At 39.2% G+C, this 22977-nt stretch overlaps 1 protein-coding gene and 1 pseudogene across 12 annotated transcripts in view; one reads left to right on the top strand and one right to left on the bottom strand.

Annotated features, from left to right (window-relative positions):
* The window catches only part of LOC129767221 (solute carrier family 12 member 4), a 588731-nt gene that overhangs the window by 546071 nt on the left and 19683 nt on the right, over window positions 1-22977 (top strand). For 10 of the 12 annotated variants that reach the window (XM_055767881.1, XM_055767883.1, XM_055767880.1 and 7 more), the window contains 3 exons: window positions 15957-16094; window positions 16152-16324; window positions 16527-16666. In XM_055767881.1, coding sequence (XP_055623856.1) covers window positions 15957-16094; window positions 16152-16324; window positions 16527-16666 — 451 coding nt within the window. The remainder of the gene's footprint in view (window positions 1-15956; window positions 16095-16151; window positions 16325-16526; window positions 16667-22977) is intronic. The other 2 variants (XM_055767886.1, XM_055767879.1) reach the window with 1 other exon arrangement.
* LOC129772135 (U4 spliceosomal RNA) lies at window positions 10577-10705 on the bottom strand (annotated as a pseudogene).

Below are 22977 nucleotides of genomic sequence, written 5' to 3'. Positions count from 1 at the left end.
TTGATGAAGCAATACGTTGAGTTCAGTGAGTTCAGTATGCTTCAGAAAATACCTGCAATGATATGATCTCACCGCTGAAACCACTTAACCTATCTCTACACAACGTTGTTTCTGAAGTTTGTTTTTGTTCGCAATCAGATTGGTGCATTTCAATCTGGCAAAATGAAGGATAATTTTTTGGGAAGTATTTAACAAGGATGCAATTTTTTGAGTACGTTGCGCACAGAAATCTAATTGCTCGAGGAGGACTGTATTTCGAATAATGGCATTAAGTTGGCTCACACTTACTCCAAGATAATCTATAAGTTATTATATTAAAAAAGTGATTCATAATCCTGTTCGGAGGAAGAGAAAAAAATTAAAGGGGATCCTAGTAAAAAGACTAGATAGGAAGCATAAAATATAACTGAAGAAGAGGCTCATCATCACTGTATTCCTTAACGAAAAGCTGTTGGCTATTGTTCAACAACAGGCGTACCAAAAGTACTGCCTCACAACAGTATTCCGAAGGCTGTCGCCTTGGTTTTCTTATGACAGTCTTCCATTTGATCTGTTAACGACAGTGAGGAATAGGCGAAATTTCATTATTTTTACCATACCATGTTCATACACTTAAAGCTCTCATTGTCGGTGTGTAGGGTAGGGCGGGACTAATTGGTAATTTTTGAATAAATTTGGCTATACCTTTGTAGTACGAAGTTTTGCGTTAGAATGCTATGTACCACAATGAAGCTTACCTTTTACCCTTTCAATGAAAAATAACCAGAGAATCAATTATTTGACATTTTTCTTGTATTTAACGTCTTTATATTTCAGAATAAATTGTCCAACTAACCCCACACACGGGGTAAGTTGGTCAATAACAGACATGTTTCTTGTAGCAAATAACAAATGTTTTTCTATTAGAAGTTACCTTCATTAGAAATTAATTAATTAAATCAAAACAAAAACAGTTAATCATGAAGCAAGTAAAAAAACAATTTAATGAAAATTTCAAATTATCATCGTTGTTGAAAATTAGTCAGGCAATCTTTTCTTGCGATTTCATCTCTCTTCAACTTTGTGGCAAACCAGAGATGCCAGGTTTGAAAACATTTCTTCATTTTGAAGACATTTTGAAGACATTATGAAATATGTGAAGACATTTCAGTATGAGCGTACGTGGATTTTTAAAAGATATTTCCATGAAATTCTAACTATTGGCCGAAAATATCGTCAAAAAAGTAGGCCTTTAGTCTCAGCGAACGAAGCGGTTTGAATACATATTGTCTCTAGAAGACATGAGTTCATTGCGCTCGAAAATTCGAATGATTGTGACATTGAATTTCTATTGATTTGGCCCTACTATACAATAGATTAACCTAGATCTTTCAAACGACCACTTCACAAATGGAAGGTTTTCCGGTTACATACTATTTCTACAATTAGTATAATGGATATGGTTTGAGTTACAACCAAAACTTTAAAGCTAAAATAAACAAATAGAGTTATCATAGTTCCGTTTTTGTGTGAAGAACTTTCCTCCGATATTATGGTGAAGACGTGGACCAAAAAAAAAATTATGGTGAAGACATTTTCTCGTACCATGTCATGACTTTTGAAAAAAATCGCCTGGCATCCCTGCGACGCACAACCGCTTGCATTCTTGCTTGCATTTGTTTTGATGACACTTGTACCGTTCGCCCCAAAGTATATAGAAATAGCCTCCAGGTATGTTAGCGTTTACTATATTTAATGAAAATTTTACAGCAAAAAATATAAATATGACAATTATATTGCAAGTGTTTTGTGTGGTCGTTGTCTCGTTTCAAATACACTGGGTTTAGCAGTAAAACATATGCTATTTATTTATACCTTCGTAATGAAACACGACATACCCGAAAATTTTATATGCGTTGCTCTCAAACGAACAATTTGTGTGACCAACTAGCTCCTCTATATATGAAAAAGAATATTCATGAAAATTCAATAAAAATAATTTTGAAAGCGATTTCCATTAACACTTAAAGCTAATACGTACGATAAACCTTTGTTTAACGTTTGAGCCGATTTTTTTCATGGTTATTACCCAAATTTTATAATGCGCAAACCGTGAATTATTTTTGGAAAAATCGGAACCATGTCCATATTTTTTAACCTGCTTAATAAAAAGTTTATCCAATTTGCTTATTTTATTGTATCAGCAATTCGCTATTTTTCATCCATAGATCGCTAATTTTTTGGACGTTCAGATATTGTCACTGACCAACTTACCCCTATGGCCAACTAGCTCCGCCCTACCTTACTTTAGAAAAATAGTCTGCAATTAAGCAGAATTTCACCGAAACTGCTACTGCTTTCGAGAACTAAGAATTCGGCTACTCTGCCTCTGCCTCTTTTAACCACTTAAATACATCCATACCTCGCTTTACGGCCTAAATACGTCCCACGAAAATCGGCCGCAAAGCGAAAAGCCGTATAAGGAATCAATTATTCTAATATAGGGTTGGAGAAAAAGAAATGTATTTCTGATCGAAATTTTACGCTTTATTTAACATACTAAAAATTATCCAATTTAAGTCAAATATGCGAAGTTTTGTTCGCAAACTTGTTGCCATTTAGAAGGCAACTTCATTATCGACCCCCCCACCTATAACCTCCCCCCCCCCCTTATTTGCAAAACACTCAGACAGCCAGTTTTCGCAAGTCTCTTTTGAGACCAACTTAGTATCACCAAGAGCGTTTTGCATGGACCGGAAGAGATGATAATCACTTGAAGCCAGGTCTGGACTATACGGTGGGTGCAATAGGACATCCCATCCGAGCTCCCGTAGCTTCTGGCGGGTCATCAAAGATGTGTGAGGCCGAGCGTTGTCCTGGTGGAAAATAACACCATTCCTATTGATCATTTCTGGCCGCTTCTGGTCAATCGCCTGCTTCAAACGGTCAAGCTGCTCACAGTAGAGAACCGAGTTGAGGGTCTGGCCATAGTTGAGCAGCGCATAGTGGATGATTCCCTTCCAATCCCACCAAACACACAGCAAAACCTTCCTGGCCGTCAATCCGGGCTTGGTGATGGTTTGGGTCAGCTCATCGCGCTTCGACCACGACTTTTTTCGCTTTACGTTGTCGTACATGATCCACTTTCCATCACCAGTCACCATCTTCTTCAAAAATGGGTCGAGTTCGTTCCGTTTCAGCAGTGCATCGCAGACGTTGATTCGGTCTAAAAGATTTTTTTTGCGTCAACTCGTGTGGCACCCATACATCCAGCTTTTTTGGAATCCAATCTTCTGCAAATGGTTCCAAACGGTTTTATGGTCTATACCCAGTTCCTGGCCAATCGAGCGAGTGCTCACATATCGGTCTACTTGGATGATTTCAACGATTTTATCGGTTTCCGCGACGATTGGCCTACCACTACGGGGTGCATCTTCGACAGCCACTACTCCAGAACGAAATCGATCAAACCAACGCTGTGCTGTGCGAATCGTTACAGTATCGGGTCCATAAACTACACGAATTTTTTCGGCTGCCTTCGTTGCAGTTTTACCTCGCAGGTAGTAAAAACGTAAAATATGGCGAATTTCTTGCTTGGTGGACTCCATCTTTGACGCGCTATAACTTGAGACTGAAAAGGACAATTACAACACTGTCAAAACGATACTTGTAGCACAGATTGTCGTTTTCAAATAGCCGTATAGTATGACCCGATGCGATAAGTACAGCACAAGATATGTTTAAGTGTTGCCATATATTGACAATATACGACATTTCTTTTTCCCCAACCCAATACAAGTTCATACAAATTCAATCGGATATGTTCCAAATTTGTTTGTAACATGGTTTATCATTCTAAATGCACTATATATTTCTAGTTAATTTAAATCAAAAATGCGTTTTCAAAAATCTTTTTTCTGTTATTTACGAAAAACTCAAACTTTGATGGCTGTGCGATACAAATAAATGAAGTCCGATTTAGCTGATATTCTGCACAGGGTAGCTTTTTGAGGGAATCAATATTCTTAAGAAAGTTCCATTTAAAAATTCGAGATGTCCATTTTCATTGGCACTCTAACATGAATTTTGCCATTATAGCGAAACATTTTAGGCCGTAAATCGAAAACGTGTCCTAATTCAAGAGGGCCGCTGTAGCCAAATGCCATATAAAGTGCGGCCGTATAGCGAGGTATGGGTGTAATGGAATTAAATCACATTACAATTGTCATTTATTAAAAAACAAACAGTTAAAAGATTTCATGGACATTTTGGCTCCTAACACCATGAAACCGTGAGTGCTTTAAACATTGTTTTGTTTCCTCCATTAAGTCCACCTAAACTTTTGAAAATCATAACTCAAAAACGAAAAAAAAAACAAATGATTCGGTAGAGTAGTTCAAAAGTTATGATTTTTTTTTAATATTCGCTGTTCTGAATTTGAGACAAATTTGATTAAACATTTTTTTTTAGATTTTTACCATGAATATGTATTTATAAATCAATTTGATTGCAGTCAAATGAAAAAGAAGGCTCTATTGTATCCAAAAATCAAACTAATTTCGCGAAAAAGTACCATTATGAGTAATGAGACACTGTTTAATGAGTATCAAAGCTTAAGTGTTCAGAAACAAAAATTGTGAAATTCAGTCACGGTTTCTTGACATTTCGAGCCAAAATATTCATGGATCATAGATTTACTCATAACTATTACTCATAAGACTACTCGATTTGTGATTAATTTCCATTATTTCAATGGTAAAAAGATTCAGAAAGTCTTCGTATTCTTAGTCCTCAGGAACAGTCCATAGAGTTCTGTAAAATGGTCCGGGGGTGTTTCTCGTCGGATAGAGTGGGAAGCCTCGTGAAAAACGATGGGATAATAACGGCAGATTGCTATATTAACATCCTGCGGCCTTAAAAAGAAGTTCATATTTCAGCCGCAGAAGCCCAGAAGATCAAGTCTTTCTTCCGGTCTTAGCGGCTCAAACCGCTGGAATGGCCTCCACAAAGCCTGAACCTCAACCCCATCGAGCATTTGGGCGATTCTCGGTGCCAAAACAAGTATTGCCAATAAAAAGCTGGGAACAGCTCGGCACCTAAAGAACCCGGTGGAAAGCATACCGAGTTCAAGGATGTCAAAGGAGGACACATTGGTTATTAAAAGCTTTTCTTTTATTTTAATTCATCTTTTCGGTAGCCAAATTGAAGTGGGCACTGTTCTTTATCATTGTTTTTTTCAATACAAATGAAATGTTTTCTTTAACCCTTTCCCGTACAACATCGAGTCTCACTCGTGGGTACTTGAATAACATAGGGCGCTAGAACGCTCAGCAGGCTAGTGAAATCACTTGATCGTCACACATTAAATAACACGGGAAGGGGTTAAGTATAACTCTTTTTTTAGTATTCCACAACTGGAAAAATTACAAAAATTAGATATAAAAATAAACTACAATGTATTTATTTAATTTGAATCAAATAACTCAAAAAAATTCAAAAAATATATACGAAAACATTTCTTCAAGAAAAAAAACTCTAGGTGTTCATTTATCACAATGTTACCAAATCGAAGGAACAAAATTAGTTGAGTAATCGATATTGCACCATGTTCCTATTATATTTTTTAAATTTTATTTTGACTTAAAAAAAAAGAATCCCAAACAATGCCAAGCAAGGATCGAACCAAGACCGGCTGAGTTGTAAGATCGTTTACTAGAGGCTCATTTAACACTAACTTGTCTACAGTCTTTTAAAATTCACAAAAAAATGTGGATTTTGCATATTCAATTTTCCTGTCGAGGCTACAGTTTCATAATATTTTTTTATCAAGAAGCTAAGTATCCTGAATTGAATTTATTTGTGATAATATCTGCTGAAAGTTTCCTAAACAACAATTGTGAATAAATTGAACGTAATTAGTTGAAACGCTTATAAGTAACAAATGATGAATCAACCTTAATCTTCATTCATATCTTTCAAATAAACAATTTCGATAAAAGAATGCAAAATAATGCAAAAAAAAATCATTAATGTTCTAAACCATATTTTACTTCTCGAACGATCATAGCAACAATCTTATGAAATTATTGTTCATAAACTGTATATACCTACATATTTGTATTTACCTGTTCATGTATAATCAAGTATGTGTGTTACTTTTATCTGTGAACCTATCGGTCTATCCATGGGGCTTAAGCCCATCGAAACTGAAATGCATGCAATCAGAAATTTTATTATGAAATACGCTTGCGATGACACGAAGCACGCATTCTTTCGTCTCTCATCCAAGTATAGTTTACCATCGTCATCTCCACACTATACCAATTACAACATATTTATATATGAATATTTCCAGTTGCAAGCCCATATCATCGTCATCATATCGTATCTGCTCGTTGTGTTCTGTCCCTCTATCAAAGTCCAGCATCATCAGCAAGCGATAGCAAAACATCTTTCTTCGAATTCAATTTTTAATAGCCTCACACAATCGTTATAATATTCATTCATTCCTTCTTCATTTCTGCTGTTTCCCATATCACTTCGCCCTCACTTTGCGGCCAGACTTTGCGTTGGCGTTCGCTGTGGTTCTGTTCGAAAAACCGTTTTGTTTTTTTTTTTGCCGCTACCACCACCCCCGCCCAACTCGATTTTCTTGCCCCACTACGGACGTTTTGCTTGCATTCTTGCTCCTCGTGTTTTCCCCCTAATTTGATTACACTTTTATTGCTATTGTTATGTTCTCTCGTTTAATTTACTCGGGAGCCGGAAAAGAAAGCTTACTCTCTGTGACCACCTCCCCTGGCCACCAGTGCTGACCGGTTGGGAGGCTGGATTGAGAAAAGAAGAAAGTTTTCCTTTCCATCCCACCGATCAAAGAGGGATCGTGATTCTGCAGCACAGAATGGGCCATCCGAATGGACTCGGGAGTCTTCGATTCACCACCGCCGCTCTTTTTGAGCGACAAACAGTGAGGCGTTTTCAACGAAATGATGACTGTGTGTGCATAGCCAATTATTTTTGGCCGGCCAAATTGTTTACTCGGCAGATTCCAAGGCGAGAACCGCATCGGCAAGATTCATGGCTCTAAATTTTCATCAAATAAAACGTGCTTCGCATAGCTTTCGTGCATTTCGTCGATCGTTTGGTTTTACCCTGCGTCTCCATGGTTAGGGTTTCAATAGAGCATTTTAAAGTGAAATTTGCCAGAATAATTAAGAAACTAGCTCTCTCCAATTTAAATTCAGCTATCAAAATGACTTCGGTGCCGAAATAAGGTTTTTTTTCTACAGATCAATCGACCATCATGACCTAAAACCGTTCCATCAGAAAATTGTTGATGTTTTTACATAGAGCCAAATTGTGTTTTTTTTCTACGCAAAACTAACCGGAAACAGTCTATTTTGAACCAACCCGCAAGATTTAAAAAAAAATCGTAGGTACGAAGTTAAAAAAATCAGGCAGTGGCCGGTTAATTTGACGTGGAATTGCTCCATAGATAAGTTTACAAAAAAAATTATAACTCGAAAACTGTTGATTGTATATAAATTGTGTCTGAAAAACTACAATTTTCTGATGTTGCAAATTTTTGAATTATTTTCTACAAATATATAAAAAAAAAATAAAAATAATGTTTGAACGCGAAAAAAATATTTTTAAATAACAACTATGGTTTATCAATACAGAAATCATCAAACTAATCAACTGTAAGATAACAGATGTTTACAAATGGATACAGATGTGAAACATAATGTGAGAGCAATGACCAAAACTTAGAAAAATTAATTACTGTAGGTGAAGAACGACAACAAAACTTTAAAACGGAGTAATTTCATAAAAAATAATTGCATCGAAGTAATTTTTGAAATATCTCAGAAATGGATATACTTTACCTTCGTCAAAAGCATTTTGATTCGAAATTTTTACAGCGTGACCTGCCATGGTCAACTCGCCATGTATTTATCTATTTTTTTGTTTTTGCAGCCGACAACATTTTTGCAACATGATGGCATTCCATGTGACTTCATCTTGGCACATTACCTCAACTATGTTTTCTACACAGAAGGATGACATCTCTCAGTGCAGTGTTTTGTAACGCTGACATACAAATACCACGTGCCTACAATCCAGATATGTACAGGTCGAACTCGATTATATATAATCGCAATTTCACTTTCATCGTTAATTCTCGAATCCAATACATAATCGAATCACAAAAAAACTATTACATTAATGAAAAAATTGTTTTCTTGAAATTCGATTATGTATGGGATTTGAAAATAATTGTTTGAAAAAATGGTCGGCTATATATAATCGAGTCCGACTTGTATTTAACTTTCTTCACGATAACGAAGTATCTTCATCAGTGTTCGCCGATCGAATGTTTCACTGAACAATTCACTTTCGTTTGTTCAAATATGATCACGCAGAAGTAATTTCTCCCAATGGCATCCGTTTGTTGTTAGAGGAGATGTGTCTGAAACGCGCCTGCCAGGCAATTTGACCCGCCTGATTTTCTCGTAAACCAGCAAGAATAGAAATTCAATGATAAAATCCTACCATGCAAATTTTACATTTGAAACATGCTTTAAAAAAATAAGAAAAATATTTGTCTTTGGAAGCGATCTTCGATGTAATTTTCAACATCACTTCTACAAGGTTTTTGTTGCTTGAAACCGATTCAGAGGCGATAACTGTGGGTCATATGCATTGAGTCGAGTTCCCAGTGAATATCTCAGATGAAGAAAATGGTAAGAAAGGATTCTTTTCTCTCTCAATTTGATAGCTTACCATCGGGCAGTATGGCATACCTTCGATCGGGGAAATTTGCTCGCTTTCGGCCGTAAGCATTCTCACGAGAGAAATACCTTGTATGTGAGGGATGCCAGATGATTTTTTCAAATATCTCTGCTTGGCACGAATAAATGCCTTCAAATGTAATCATAATGAACAAAAATGATCAAACCATTACGATATTTCTAAACGATGTTCGATAAATCACACAAACAACTGAGGGCCTCAGAATGCAAGGGGTGTAAGTGACTTGATCGAGTTCTCTTCATCAACTTTTTATTTAGTTAATAACTCAACTGCAAAAACGTTCCAATTTAATTTTGCTTTACAATCCGATAGATGAGGTTCTGACCTATCTTCCACATTTTCAAACACAGCTGGGAATGTATTTGCAGCTAAGTTACGACCAAAAGAGAGAGTCGATGTAGAGCAATCGATCAAATCACTTACACCCCTTTCATTCTAAGCCCCTCAATTGTTTTCACATACTTTGAAATGATCTCAGTATGTTTTCACAAAATTAAATATCTTGACAACGAAAACATGTCTTCACAACTGGCATCTATATTATGTGCTCAGAGAATGCAGGAAAACAAGAGCGCGGACTGGAGAATTAATGCACGAATACTGGGAGAACACGCTCACCGGAGGAACGGTTTCTTCTCTTCGCTGGTGGGCATGAGGGGAATAGATTGATGGAATCTCTAATTCATACAAGCTGTTTCTCTGAGCTTCATAGTATCTGAGAGAAACAACTCATGGGCATAGTATACTTCTGCTGGGCTGTTAAACGGCCGTATGTTTGGAAATTGGTGTCGTTGAACATCTGATCTTTTTGGGCGCCTTACAAAATCTGTATCTAAAATACAGCACGAGTACAGATGACTGAGGGTTAACTAATCTACGTAGTGACGTAGTTGTTACCTTAAATTTTGAGAGCACGGTCAAGATAAATCCATTCTCGCTTAGGGGGTGCGTATTACACACTTCTCCTATACATGCTACGTGTGACTGCAGGGTATCGTGCTGATTACGCTGGAGGAAAGATCCTCTCTGGAGCCACCAAATGTGGCTGCAGGGTATCGTGCTGATGTGGCTGCAGTTCGAGATCGTGCTGATGACACGAAGGGAAAGCCCTTTACTGGACGCTATGTGGTAGGCCAGATCACGTAGAGCGCATAACGAGTATGCGCCTACTGGTGCGATCCGGTAGTACCGCGTCACTTGGGAGTTTGGCCGGGCGGAGCCAAGGGAAGGAAAAGGGAGAGGAAGGGTGGTTGGAATTTCGGATCTTTGGAGGAGGGGTGTTCAATACTTACCAGCGCTTGTTGCGCTGGGATCTGCCGGCGATGATGTCCAGGGTGCTCCCGATGGTGTCCAGGATGCTCGGGCGATGTCCAGGGTTGTGATACGTTTATGACAAAAAAAGAGGGGTTCGGTACTTCGCCACGACGCTCCTACGTCCGTGGTATGGTTGAGAGTGTCCAGTTGAGAGTGCGTTTATTCTGTTCAAGTTTTCTCTTATATACAGACATTGCCTTCTTATCTACCCCAGAAGGGCGTAGCATAAGAGAGAGAAAATTACAATTATTTATTCTAAGCCAGACGGGCGAACGAGGGATGATTATTAACACGCTCGCAGGCGTGTTATCTTTTCCTCTCCGTTTTATTACTTATTGTCCTAGCTCGGAGATAGGCTCCGTTTATAGCACCCATAGTGCTCTCTTTTTGGGATTTCTCCCGTCCTTCGGTATTTACGATCGGAGATAGGCTCTGATCGTAAACACATTACGTCGTTTTGCTTATTTTTGTTTTGTTCTCCTTCCCGGCGGGTTATCGCTGGCCGGAGGAGTTTTATGATATTTAGGTTTTCAGCTAGCAATAATCGCACTTCGGAAAAACCTCATTAGTTACGATAAAGCCACTGCGCAAGCTATTCTGTGTATTTAGGATAGAGCGCGATCTAAGCATCCGCTCTATCGTTCTCGCCATGAATCACGCTCTAAAGGCATGATCCGTGCGGCGACACTACGAATCATGCCACAAGCAAAAACTCTGCTCCGGTTAGCACTCAATGATATATAAGCATACGAATCAAAACGTAATGATTGCTTTCGATTCTGTAAGCTTATATTTTACTTTGCCTCTCATTCGCAACATATCGGACATATCGGAACGAAGGACCTAGGTATCTCGATATCAACGACGATACACTACCCAGAACTACCTTCAGAAACTGCTAGGTCTAGTGTTATTCGGCTTGATTCTGCATAGGTAACCAGCGACATAAAGGGTGTGTCACATCAAATTGCATCACGGAAAAAACGCTGTAGAAATTCGCCCAGTTGACCGATCCTTTTGAAAATTTTAGACAGTAAAATAAAAACTATTAAACAACTTTTGGCATTTTCTTTTTATTCATACTTCGAGCCCAAGCCCGTATGCTCGCACCTTCCTCTTTACCCCGTCCATAAGGTTCTGTACAACGTCAGGTTGTAGTTTTTTTTTGAACAGAAATCCATTTTCTCTTGAAGTCCGCCTCCGATTTGACAACTTTTGGGTTCTTCCGGAGGGCCTGCTTCATAATCGCCCAATATTTCTCTATTGGGCGAAGCTCCGGCGCGTTGGGCGGGTTCATTTCCTTTGGCACGAAGGTGACCCCGTTGGCTTCGTACCACTTCAACACGTCCTTTGAATAGTGGCACGAAGCGAGATCCGGCCAGAAGATGGTCGGGCCCTAGTGCTGCTTCAATAGTGGTAGTAAGCGCTTCTGTAGGCACTCCTTAAGATAAACCTGCCCGTTTACCGTGCCGGTCATCACGAAGGGGGCGCTCCGCTTTCCGCAAGAGCAGATCGCTTGCCACACCATGTACTTTTTGGCAAACTTGGATAGTTTCTGCTTGCGAATCTCCTCCGGAACGCTGAATTTGTCCTCTGCGGAGAAGAACAACAGGCCCGGTAGCTGACGAAAGTCCGCTTTGACGTAGGTTTCGTCGTCCATTACCAGGTAATGCAGCTTCGTCAGCATTTCGGTGTACAGCTTCCGGGCTCGCGACTTCCCCACCATGTTTTGCCTTTCGTCGCGGTTAGGAGCCTTCTGAACCTTGTATGTACGCAGGCCCTCCCGCTGCTTGGTCCGCTGGACGAATGAACTTGGCAAATTCAGCTTATTGGCGACATCCCGGACCGAACTTCTCGGATCACGTCTAAACTGCTTAACTACGCGCTTGTGATCTTTTTCACTGACGGAGCATCCATTTTTGCCGTTCTTCACCTTCCGGTCGATGGTTAGGTTCTCGAAGTATCGTTTTAGTACTCTGCTGACCGTGGATTGGACGATTCCCAGCATCTTACCGATGTCCCGATGTGACAACTCCGGATTCTCTAAATGAGTGCACAGGATTAATTCACGACGCTCTTTTTCGTTCGACGACATTTTTCCAAATTTACGAAAAATTTACAGTGAAGCATGGCCAACGTGATCTATACACTCTTATCTGATTATAAGCGAAAGCTGAAGATATAATTCCTAAAAATTAAATTTCTACAGCGTTTTTTCCGTGATGCAATTTGATGTGACACACCCTTTACATGGCGCTATTTGAAGCGTTCTTGATGTCGATCGTTATCACAGCACAGTGTAGATCACCTCTCGTCTCGTTCTCTCTCGTTCGAACGAGAGAGATTACCATTCGTGCATTTAGATATATGGGTCTATATGTCTGCCGGTGGATTCTCTGGTTTCGACAACAGAACCAACTTCTAAAATTTCCATTCGTCGGATAGAAGATCCTCGTCTAGGCATTTTGCGGCACCACTCTTAACCTGCCCGGGGACCCTTGGATCACCACTTTCAATACTGTTGTGTTGGGAATTTCATCCAAACCAGGCGCCATCTTCACTTTCAGGTTTTTCGTCAAACCCACGGGTTCCTCGTTGGAGACTTCAACTACTGCCTTGCCATATGATATATTCGACTATGTCGTTGGCTCATACTTCAGGAGGAGCCCCTCCATAATAGTTTGTTTTCTTGACACGACTTCACGGGTGTCGTTGAATATCTGATCTTCGACATCACTACACGGTATTATTATCCCCAGGGATTGACAGGGATTTGTAGCATGTCGATTTGCTGCATTTTATTTAGCGTTTCAAAGCAGCCCTCGCCACTCGAAAAACAACAATACGTTCCTTTCTGAGTTCATGTCCGAGAGATCACATTCTTGTATGAAACCCTCGATAGCCTTCGTTTTCCACTCTCACTCGTAACTTCTTGTCGGTATTAGAACCTCCGAATACCGATGTCCGATGCTATACCGGATTGCCTGATGGTCACTATGAGTATACCCCTCGCGAACTATTCAATTCATGTTTTGCGCCTGCGACGGAATGCATAAAGTGACGTCGGTAATGGGTTCACGATCGTTTCTTTAAAAAGCGCTGATGGATCCTTCGACATCCAGCTGCTTTAATGACCATTTTAGGGATGCGAATACGCTACATATGGAGATTTTGTTGGCTTTACCAATCAAGAAACATTCATATGAATTTGGTTTTATTTCTTGAGTGGGGCTTGAACCTACCCATATCAACACCTTACATTCTCCCGGTATGCCTTCTGTGCATGGACCACCTACGGATGGTGATGAAAAAAATTCTAAATGCCTTCTTCGAATATATTTCCCATACAAAATTCATTAAAAAGGTTCTTGGTGGGGAACGTAAATTACCCGATCCCCTGCCAGCCGTTGTAATCCAGCGCCAAGTAGGCTTCGTCATCTATTATAAGCATAACGTCGCGCTTCTTCAGAAATATATTTTTCAACAGCACCTTCGCTGCTTCCGGAAGCGTCTCATTTGACGCTTCCACATAAAAATGTTCGTTTGACCAGGAGCTTCTTCACCGTTTAGTCGCTCGCTTCAATCTACCGGCCCAAGGTGCGGAACGATGAGGCCATCTTGCCCTCGGTCTTTCTCTTCAACTTCTGTTGCACTTTACGGTCTCATGGCATCTAGCGTCAACGACGTTCTCGTCTTTGTTCAGAAGGGAGGGGATGTTGTGAATGCCGAATCGGCTATATCCGGCGGACACGAAGAGCTGCACGATGTCCAATTTCTTCGTTCCGGGGAAGAAGTAGAAGCTGGCGGTGCAAACAAGGCATCGATCATAATTGCTTCACTGTTTTCACCATGACTGCTGCAATCAGCTGATAACGCTGGCATTTTTTTCACGCTCTACGAAGAGAATATCAGTTTACCTTTCTTTCTTCACACTGAAGCGAAGTTATCAAATCGTCAAATGATAATGGAAGTGTTTTAAATCGAATGAAAGTGTCTTATATTCGAATGAAAGTTTCATTTGAGTTCGAACGGTATTCACTGAAAGTAATAAAGATCACGATGTGAAAGAATGTGCAGTTTGCCAGCCGGTGTAATCAGTAGCCGACACTGGTTGTAAGACTACTATGCCTCTTTTAATACCACTTTTGTTGTTTTGTTGTCCGGGAGAATACAGTCTGGAAAAATGAAATCAAAAAAGTTTCATTTGGAAGCAGTGATCGTCATTCCACAAGTGAAACTGAAACTGACATATATCCCATTCAAATAATAATGGATAGAGCAGTTTCAATCGTGAAGTGAAAGCGTCTGCTTTCAAATTCAAAGAAAACGACAGCAAAATGATAACGAAATTGAAGAATTATTCTGTAGATATGGTAACTCTGCTCACCACCCCTTCTGCACAGCTCAAATCTGTTGGGGCAACTGTCATTTTCCGCGCAATGCCTTAAGCCCAGGAACCCAAAATATCTTTCCGCCTGCTTGGTGGTCCCCTCCTCAACCGGATTGATCCGATGATCCTCATCAACCGGATTGATCCGATGATCCTCCTCAACCAGATTGTTAACGGTGCGTCTCCCAGGTCGCACTGCAGAACTATCACACTTCTCAGCTCATTCTGCATAGTAATTTCGTCCAGATTCGTGCACTCAATTACTGTTTCATGAGAAAAGCCTATCACGTTCGCATCCTCTCCTAGCGACTTTACGACGAGTCCCTTTAGGGCTGCACTGTAAATTATATCCATTTCATATTTCTCTTGCCGAACGGTTCGAATTTCGACCGAAACGATTCTTCACCACTGCTGAAGTTCGAACACTCCGTGTTTTAACTGGTTTTTTGTTGGATAAAGAGTTTCAGTTTTCTTGAGAAGCCTTAAGGTACTGCGGACGAAAAAGCTTCCTAAATTCAGATGTAATAGCTCTCCCCAATTTCTATATTTTTGAAACTTTGAAATTGCAAGATCGTGATCTGTTCTCTATTTGAATCCATTGCAGTTCTCATGTTAACGAAACATAACAACTGACTTTTCAGGAGAAAAAATAATAACCGTGTAACTCATTCAAATCATGTACAGATACATGCGGAAAACAAACACACAAATCAAATGTTTAGCGTTTCATTGCCAATTGGAATATATCAATACTGTTTATATGTGCTTAGTAAGAAATACCAATTTTTTGACCAAATATGTTTCTTATTGAATCATTTTTTCCTGTTCCATTATCGATCACAAAATTACTAGTGTATGTGTTTACAGAGAAGAATATATTTTGATTTCATTGGAAAATATTGCACTATATGTTTTATTAAAATGAAAAAAATGCGTATTTTTGTATAAAGTATTATTGATTCTCTACAACTTTCTCTCAGGCACCATTCATCTGTGGTCAACAGCTTTCGAGTAATCTGTTTCATTTGTAAACTAAATAAATAAAAACACATAGGTTCTTTTTTGAAAAATTTGTCTGCTAATAATCCTCAATTGACTGTAAAAAATTGACTGTAAAAAAAATATTTCTGCATCAGTTGAGTGTTTACTCATATGGCAAAGAATTGCTCAGTATCAACACGAAGGTAAAACCAATCGATCATCATTACTTTCCCGCGCACGGTTCATTGTTTCACGAATCTCTGAAAACGCTTCAGCTGTACAGTGATGCTGTTGTGGTGGTGCTGCTCTCCGAAGCCATTGTCCCATTGATGGCGCTTTCAAAGACGCTAAGTTATCATCCAGCTAACCGGAAATTGCTGCATTTCATCAATTAATTACTCGCCGAGCAATAATTCAATTTGTATCTTCTTCTCCTTTTTCTTTCGTCCGTAATCCAATTAACGTGTCGCCCCAGGTACAAGCAATCGTCGACCATCATCACCACATCGAGAACAATACCAAAACGGCGTCCAAGGTGCGATTCGCCGACCCGACGGAGACCAAGGACATCTTCAACGATGAAGAACGCGAGGAAAAGAATGAGGTATTTATTGTATGTGCTGTATTGTTTCACGTCCCCCGTATAATACCGCAAATCAATCGCTTTTAGACTGAATCGGAAAAGGACAAGGACACAAAGGAGGGTGACAACGACGCGAATACTCAAAGTACCGAAAAGACGAATCCCCAGCTCGCCAACAATGTCGCCTCGCCCGGCAAGGACAGCAAGAAGGGCCCCGGAGACGAAACGCCCAAATCGCCTAGTAAAGCTGGTTACCAACCGTAAGTTAATCGATGGGCTTCGACAAATTCGCACCCTGACGAAAGTCCAACGTCCAAATTGCTAATCACGACTTTACTCTCCCTCCTACTTTTTTTTTGTTTCGTTCGTTTATCCGTTTTAATCCTTCAATCGATTGTGACCGACCTGTGTGCGAAAAAAAAACCGACCTCGATCAAATTGGGGCCACTCTTCTCCGAGCAGTGACGAAGGTAACGTGAGACGAATGCACACGGCTGTGAAACTGAACGAGGTTATAGTCAACAAATCGCACGACGCACAGCTGGTTATACTGAACCTGCCCGGCCCACCGAAGGAAACCCACATGGAGCGGGAGAGCAACTGTATCCTTTTTGCAGGAACCAATTGATTACTGCTTGCATTTCTGCATTTATTGCTAGTGTCCCATATGTCGGCTTTTAATGCATATTTTATGCAGGGGAAATGAATGTTTAACTGAGAAACAATACATCGGAAAATTTTTCTCCAATAAGATGCTCTGGAACTCTGGAACTGAGGTGCAGCACAAACCTTGTTGCGTTAGTAAATGTGTTTTTCCTGTTATCTGCTAACGTACATCGAGTTTAATTGATGGTGGTAGATGCACCGGGTGTAAAACCAATCAACGGAGCCAATTCGAATTCAAAGGCTCGGAAACTAAATTGTGGTTTAGGGCGAATTGGAGATTTCGGAACACTTGAGGAATCAATGCCCTCTTCTAACGGTATTTGTTAGCCAAACGACAGAAATGACAGTTGAAAAGTCATTTGATTGGGATTTGAACACTGAATCGAAAGCATGTTTCATCATCTTCCGACAATTCGAAGGAGCCATGCATTATGTGAAAAAAAGAATTTGGGTTGCAATAATGTTGTTTCAAGAGACTATGTTACAAGTTCTAAATCTTATTCCAAAATGCGGATAACAAACGCAATTGACATCCCGATAGTACGTGGTTTTTTTCTCACATGTTGCTCGATTAGTCTCGTTGATAAAAGAGTCAGCCTCTCACTTCGTTCATCAATTTATATCCTTGGCCTCCCACCTGTTGGTCTTCCACGGACTTCACGAAAACAGCCAACCCAGCGTAACACTGATCTTCGATCTGAAGGATATTCGTTACAAACCTTGACGTCCTATCATTTTTTAAACTCGAGTCACTTAGAAAACGTTATCATGGAATTTTCATGAATGTTTCTAAATTTACATGAAAAAATATTTAAAAAAACTTTTGTTCTATTACCTAGCCCGGTCCAATTTTTGAGAGACCGTTTTATTACAGCATCTCTTAATTTCCGCTGCACCCCAAGTGATTCTGCCCGCTTTTCAAACAGACAATTGCCCAATATTTCTCGGTTGAATGGAGTTGGGGGCAATTAAGTGGGTTGAAGTCCTTTTTGGAAGAAATCCACTCCGTTGTCACGATACCGCTGAAATAGTCATAAGTCGGCTATAGTGACTGCTTGCCGAATTCGGTAAAACTCCACAGTTCCTCCGCGCGATTGAATGTACGGTAGAATTTTCAGACACTCTTGTTCATACATTTTCGAGTCCATCTCGATTTTTCGCTCGTAATTTTAAACTCTTTACAATAGTGATAATATCTAGCAAATTTGTACCCGAAAATGAATTTAAACTCACTTGGAATTTCTTCTCGGGCCCTTATCCTATTCAATTTTTGACCTGGAAGCCGCTCATAAATCATCTTCACGAACCTATACCATCAAAACGGTCGTAAAGACGGATTCGGTACTTCATCAGAACCATTTCTGTACAACTTTTAAGTGCATGCTTTGGCCACTAGATTCTACCTCAGCCATTTGGTTGATTGCTGGCAAAAAAAACAGAATGACGTTCTCGCAGCCAGATTCTCTGGAGAACAGTTTTGTTGAAATTGTATTTTCGGAGAGCATCCGAGAGCCCTAGTTTTACCCTGAATGTTCTATACCTTTAAACACAGTTCCCTAACACAAGTCTACCACGATGGGTGATCCATTTTTATGATAGTTTCCAATTCACTGAAACGTGGTAGAATTTTCCAGAGTTTCCGTGTTTTTAGTGACTAGAGCTTTATCAGTTGTTTAACAAAAACCCGCTAGAAATGTGATGTCTGCCAAATGCCTACTGACTCCTCATACCTTCAACTGTAACTGAGACCATTTCAATTCAGAGTCATCGTCTACTAAGCAGTGATATCATTTTGTGTATCGCTTTCGAATCGAGTCACGCGACCCACGTAAGAATTTATATTTGATGCTATCTGGACCAGACAATTTTTAGGATTCAAATTAATTAATAATCTATTTTAACAGGCAGCTGGTAGAACAGGCAGTGTAAATAGGAATATTCCAAGCTTAGGTTTCTTTAAAAAGTGGTAGATACACTTCCGACTTTTTCTTGACATTAATTACTTTGGTACGACCTAGAGAGGTATGTACGACAGTGAAAAGTTCCGCCAGCGTTCCCTGGTTTTCCTAGTCTATGGGTGTGGTCCTTTGCTAAAGCTTTCTGAAGTCTCGCCGCCAGGGGCAAACTTCGGATGCCCTCGCTGAACATACCCATGGAATGTTTTTTGGTCTTTCTCCACCCAGAAAAGCCAAAAAACTTTCCATTAGCTTAGCTAAGCTGTTCTGTATCCAGCTAAGTTTGTCGTGCGTTTTGGTTTGTTGAAAGAAAGTATTTCACATTCGTGCGCAGATTGCTTAGCTTATCACACTACTAACTTCAACATCTAGTTTTTCATTTGTTATATTTTTTTTTAGATTACCATTCCTGAAGAGTTGTTTGGTCCAAGATAGTTCCTATACTGTGTTTTCAAGTTAAATCTTCAAAAAATCCTTTAAAGTAATCCCCGTAGGCTGCAATACACTTGTACCAGTGTTTGATTCACTTCTTAAAGACGTTCTAAAATTTTATTTTTGGTATAGCCATCACATGCTAATTTTTTTTTTATTGCCTTCACACTTTGAAAGCGGATCATCGCAAAACCATTTTCTGCGAATATATATGATGACGTTATTAAAGCGATTAGTTGCCATGATGTTAAAAATAGAGGAAGAATCATCATCATTTCATACACCATGGACGGCAACAAATGTAGCTCACGCCGTTGCGGATTCCAGCTTTAAAATTTCGGGAGTCGCTAGGAAACAGTATAATACGTATAAACTCATGCTGTTAACACGTTGAGCCCAGCGCCAGTCCCTAGAGGCCGACGTTGAGCTTTTTGGTAGAAAAATGCTGACTGACTGGGATTGACAGTTACAAAATAATAAAATAAAAATATATACGGATTGTTTTCGGATGTTTTACAAAATATGACTTGTTTCTAATCGAATTGCTGACTATTTTCTATTTATGCAATAAGTATCTTTGGGAACTGAGACCGACACTGATATTGTGCAAACGCGCATCAAGAGCGCGCTGAATGGAGAGCGCAGCAAGAAAAAATCGGGGCTTAACGTGTTAATGGACGAAACCTTTCCAAACAATCGCTGTGTTAGACCCGTCAGCGACTACGAAAAGGAACTTCCTCTCCGTAGCCAACGAATACACATCGGTAAAAGTTATTGGCATCTATAAGCGGCACCATATTTGCTCCAACACAACCTCGTTTTCACTGTACAGTAGAACCCCGATTATCCGCGGAATCGTAAATAACCCAATAGAGGGCTAGAAATAAAGTGTTAACGCGAAAAAAAGATATTTGAGCATGTGTTATCAATACAGAAATCATTAAACTATCCATCTGCATGGTCGTGTTTACCAGAGGACTGACAATGGGCCTGATCACGAACATCACTGTCACAAACGCTTTCACGTCACTTACACTTCACTTAATCTTTTTGTGTCTATCACCATTGTCACGGACAGTTGCGTGTAAAAATAAACTCCGTGAAGTGGAAGAGTTCATTCCCGTTTATAAGAGACATGTCAGTTGCATAATTTTGGGCGATTGAACGTTATGTCGGTTGCATAATTTCGGACGTTTGAACGTTATGTAGGTAAAATTAATAAGTGTGTGAGATAATATTCCATTTCGGTAATATGATTCGGTATTTCAATGCTAACTATTCGGACTCATTCCATGAATCATTTGCTTGGTGCGTTAGTTTGCTGAATCAAACGCTGGTTCAAAGATGAGGAGGAATACTTGTCATTTCCTCTTTCTATAAATTACTCTAGAGATAAAGTATGACTATCATGAGTTTAATAATCGATATCTCGCATACTCTTGTACTCAGCTCTGTCTTACTCGTTTGAATAGTGAGATGTATTTAGTATAGGTCAACGGTCAAATCATTTAAAAAAATAAAAATTTAAAGATAAAAATTTAAAAATTATTAATTTAAAAGCTTTGCAATGATAGATTCATTTTTTCCTTATTTGAAACTTAAAAATTCTTTCATTCAAAGTACACAAAAACTAGCGTTGGCAGAAAACATTTCATCTTTGGCAGAAAAGATTCCATTTCCTGTGCATGAGAGTCAAATGAGCAAATAATGAGCTATTTTAAAAGCTTAAAAAAGGTTTGTATGTATGCGAGCAGACATCTCTTTCTGTTTTCTTTTCTCTTTTCATTTGGGATTGTGCCAAAAAAAAGTCCATACGACGTACGTCAATGGGGATCGAACCAAGGCCGGCTGGAATGCAAAGTTACTTTACACGACCACGCTATCCATATAGCCGCCAGCACTATTATAAAGGAGTGTGATAATATTACACCTGATCATAAAATGAAGTTGGAAGGTGTTTTCTAAAGACGCGTCCACATTATGCCGAATGATACCGATCGGCCTGTACCAGGCGGCATATTCGGTTCGTTATGTATTGTGGACGCCACATCGGGTACACGAAGCCGAAACCCCATCGGATGTACGAAGCCGTCACGAACACACGAAGCACAATGTCGTCAACGCTAATTTACTGCGTTTTGTTATGATTCGACTTTCTCGAACCGGACCCACTTGTTTCGGGTTGGGTTCGGTTTGTTTCGAGTCGGTTTTCGGCACGTCGGCAAGCCCGGGCGGTACGTCCACATTTAGTCGGTTTTACCGGGCGGCCAAGGCCGCTCGGCGTAATGTGGACGCGTCTTAAGACGATAAAGAAGAACATGAACGAGAATATATCTTTCTCGGTCTAGGCCGTATATTTGGCAAACTCTAGCATATATATATATATATATATATATATATATATATATATATATATATATATATATATATATATATATATATATATATATATATATATATATATATATATATATATATATATATATATATATATATATATATATATATATATATATATATATATATATATATATATATATATATATATATATATATATATATATATATATATATATATATATGTATTGGAGAGTAGAACATTTTATGTTATCTTTCAGCTCATTTAATGTAATAAATCGGGATGCCAGAACATGTGCTAAAAATTAACTTTGGGTGTATGTCTTCAAAACAATATCGTTGAAAATATCTATTACGTAAAAACAATGTTTCAATCGGTCTACGGAAGATACATTTTTAGTCCTCTATTACACCCCATAGCGCATTTATCGAATCCAAATAAACAAACTTACGTCCTCTGGATACGTCAGGATTTCGTTCTAAAAATACCACCAAGCGGGTAAATTGCTATTTGTTAAACTTTTCTTCCTTAAAAAGCAAGACAAGATTCAAAATGTTAGCAAAAAAGCTAAATAAATCCGAAATTAAACTTACTCCATTCCGCGTGACTGGCTTTCACCATCTAAAACACAAGTGACAAATATACCCCGTGACGTGACAGTATCGTGATATTCATAATAGCACCGAGTTCATCAAAGTTGTCACGACGCATGAACTCTTCCGGATTCTACACACACGGTGGCAGCCGTAATAACGTTGTATACAATTCACTTCGTTTTCACCGTGAAGTGCCGTTCGTGATCAGGCCCAATGTTAAAGCTATGACCAACACAAAAGACATGCCACACACTGGCAAAATTCGGAAAGCTCTATTGGCGATCTAACGTACAAATCTACACCTAGGTGGCGCTGCGGTGAAAGTGATGATGGTTTTAAATTTTACCATGTGAGCTTATGGAAGGTTTGTAGTTCTTTCCATAAATTACAATGTTATAATCATAAAAGATTATTTGATTGCGATGAGTTTGTAAGAAATTTAATTCTGCGCAATTTTATATATAATATGTTATTTATTTACCTCTTTCAGTAGTGAAAACTATAAAAATGTTGACAATGGTTGAATTAAAGAAGGAAATTCGAGAGCACAATCAAACACAAGTAGAAAAATGCACGATTCCTGCATGTGAGAACTACCTCGGAAAGCCCGGAAGTAAAATATACGTGATTTGTTTTTGAGTTTTAGGTTACATTAGCATCATTTTCTTAGTTCAAAAACAAAATCCAGATGTCTCACCGATCGTTTACGTTTTGCGTTAGATCGCCAATAGAATTACTATAGAACTCGCTTTAGCGGATAATCGGGGTTCTACTGTAATAGACTTCCGGAGCTCGAGTGCTCCCGTGGCCGAATGGTTAGCGTCACACCTAACATGGCGGGGGTTCGGGTGCGATTCCCGTTCTGGTCGGGGGAATTTTTCGTCAAAGAAATTTTCTCCGACTTG

Source organism: Toxorhynchites rutilus, chromosome 2 (assembly GCF_029784135.1).
Source record: "Toxorhynchites rutilus septentrionalis strain SRP chromosome 2, ASM2978413v1, whole genome shotgun sequence".
NCBI lineage: Eukaryota > Metazoa > Arthropoda > Insecta > Diptera > Culicidae > Toxorhynchites > Toxorhynchites rutilus.
The sequence above is the reverse complement of the archived record's forward strand: the minus strand, read 5'-3'. Positions and strand labels throughout refer to the sequence as shown.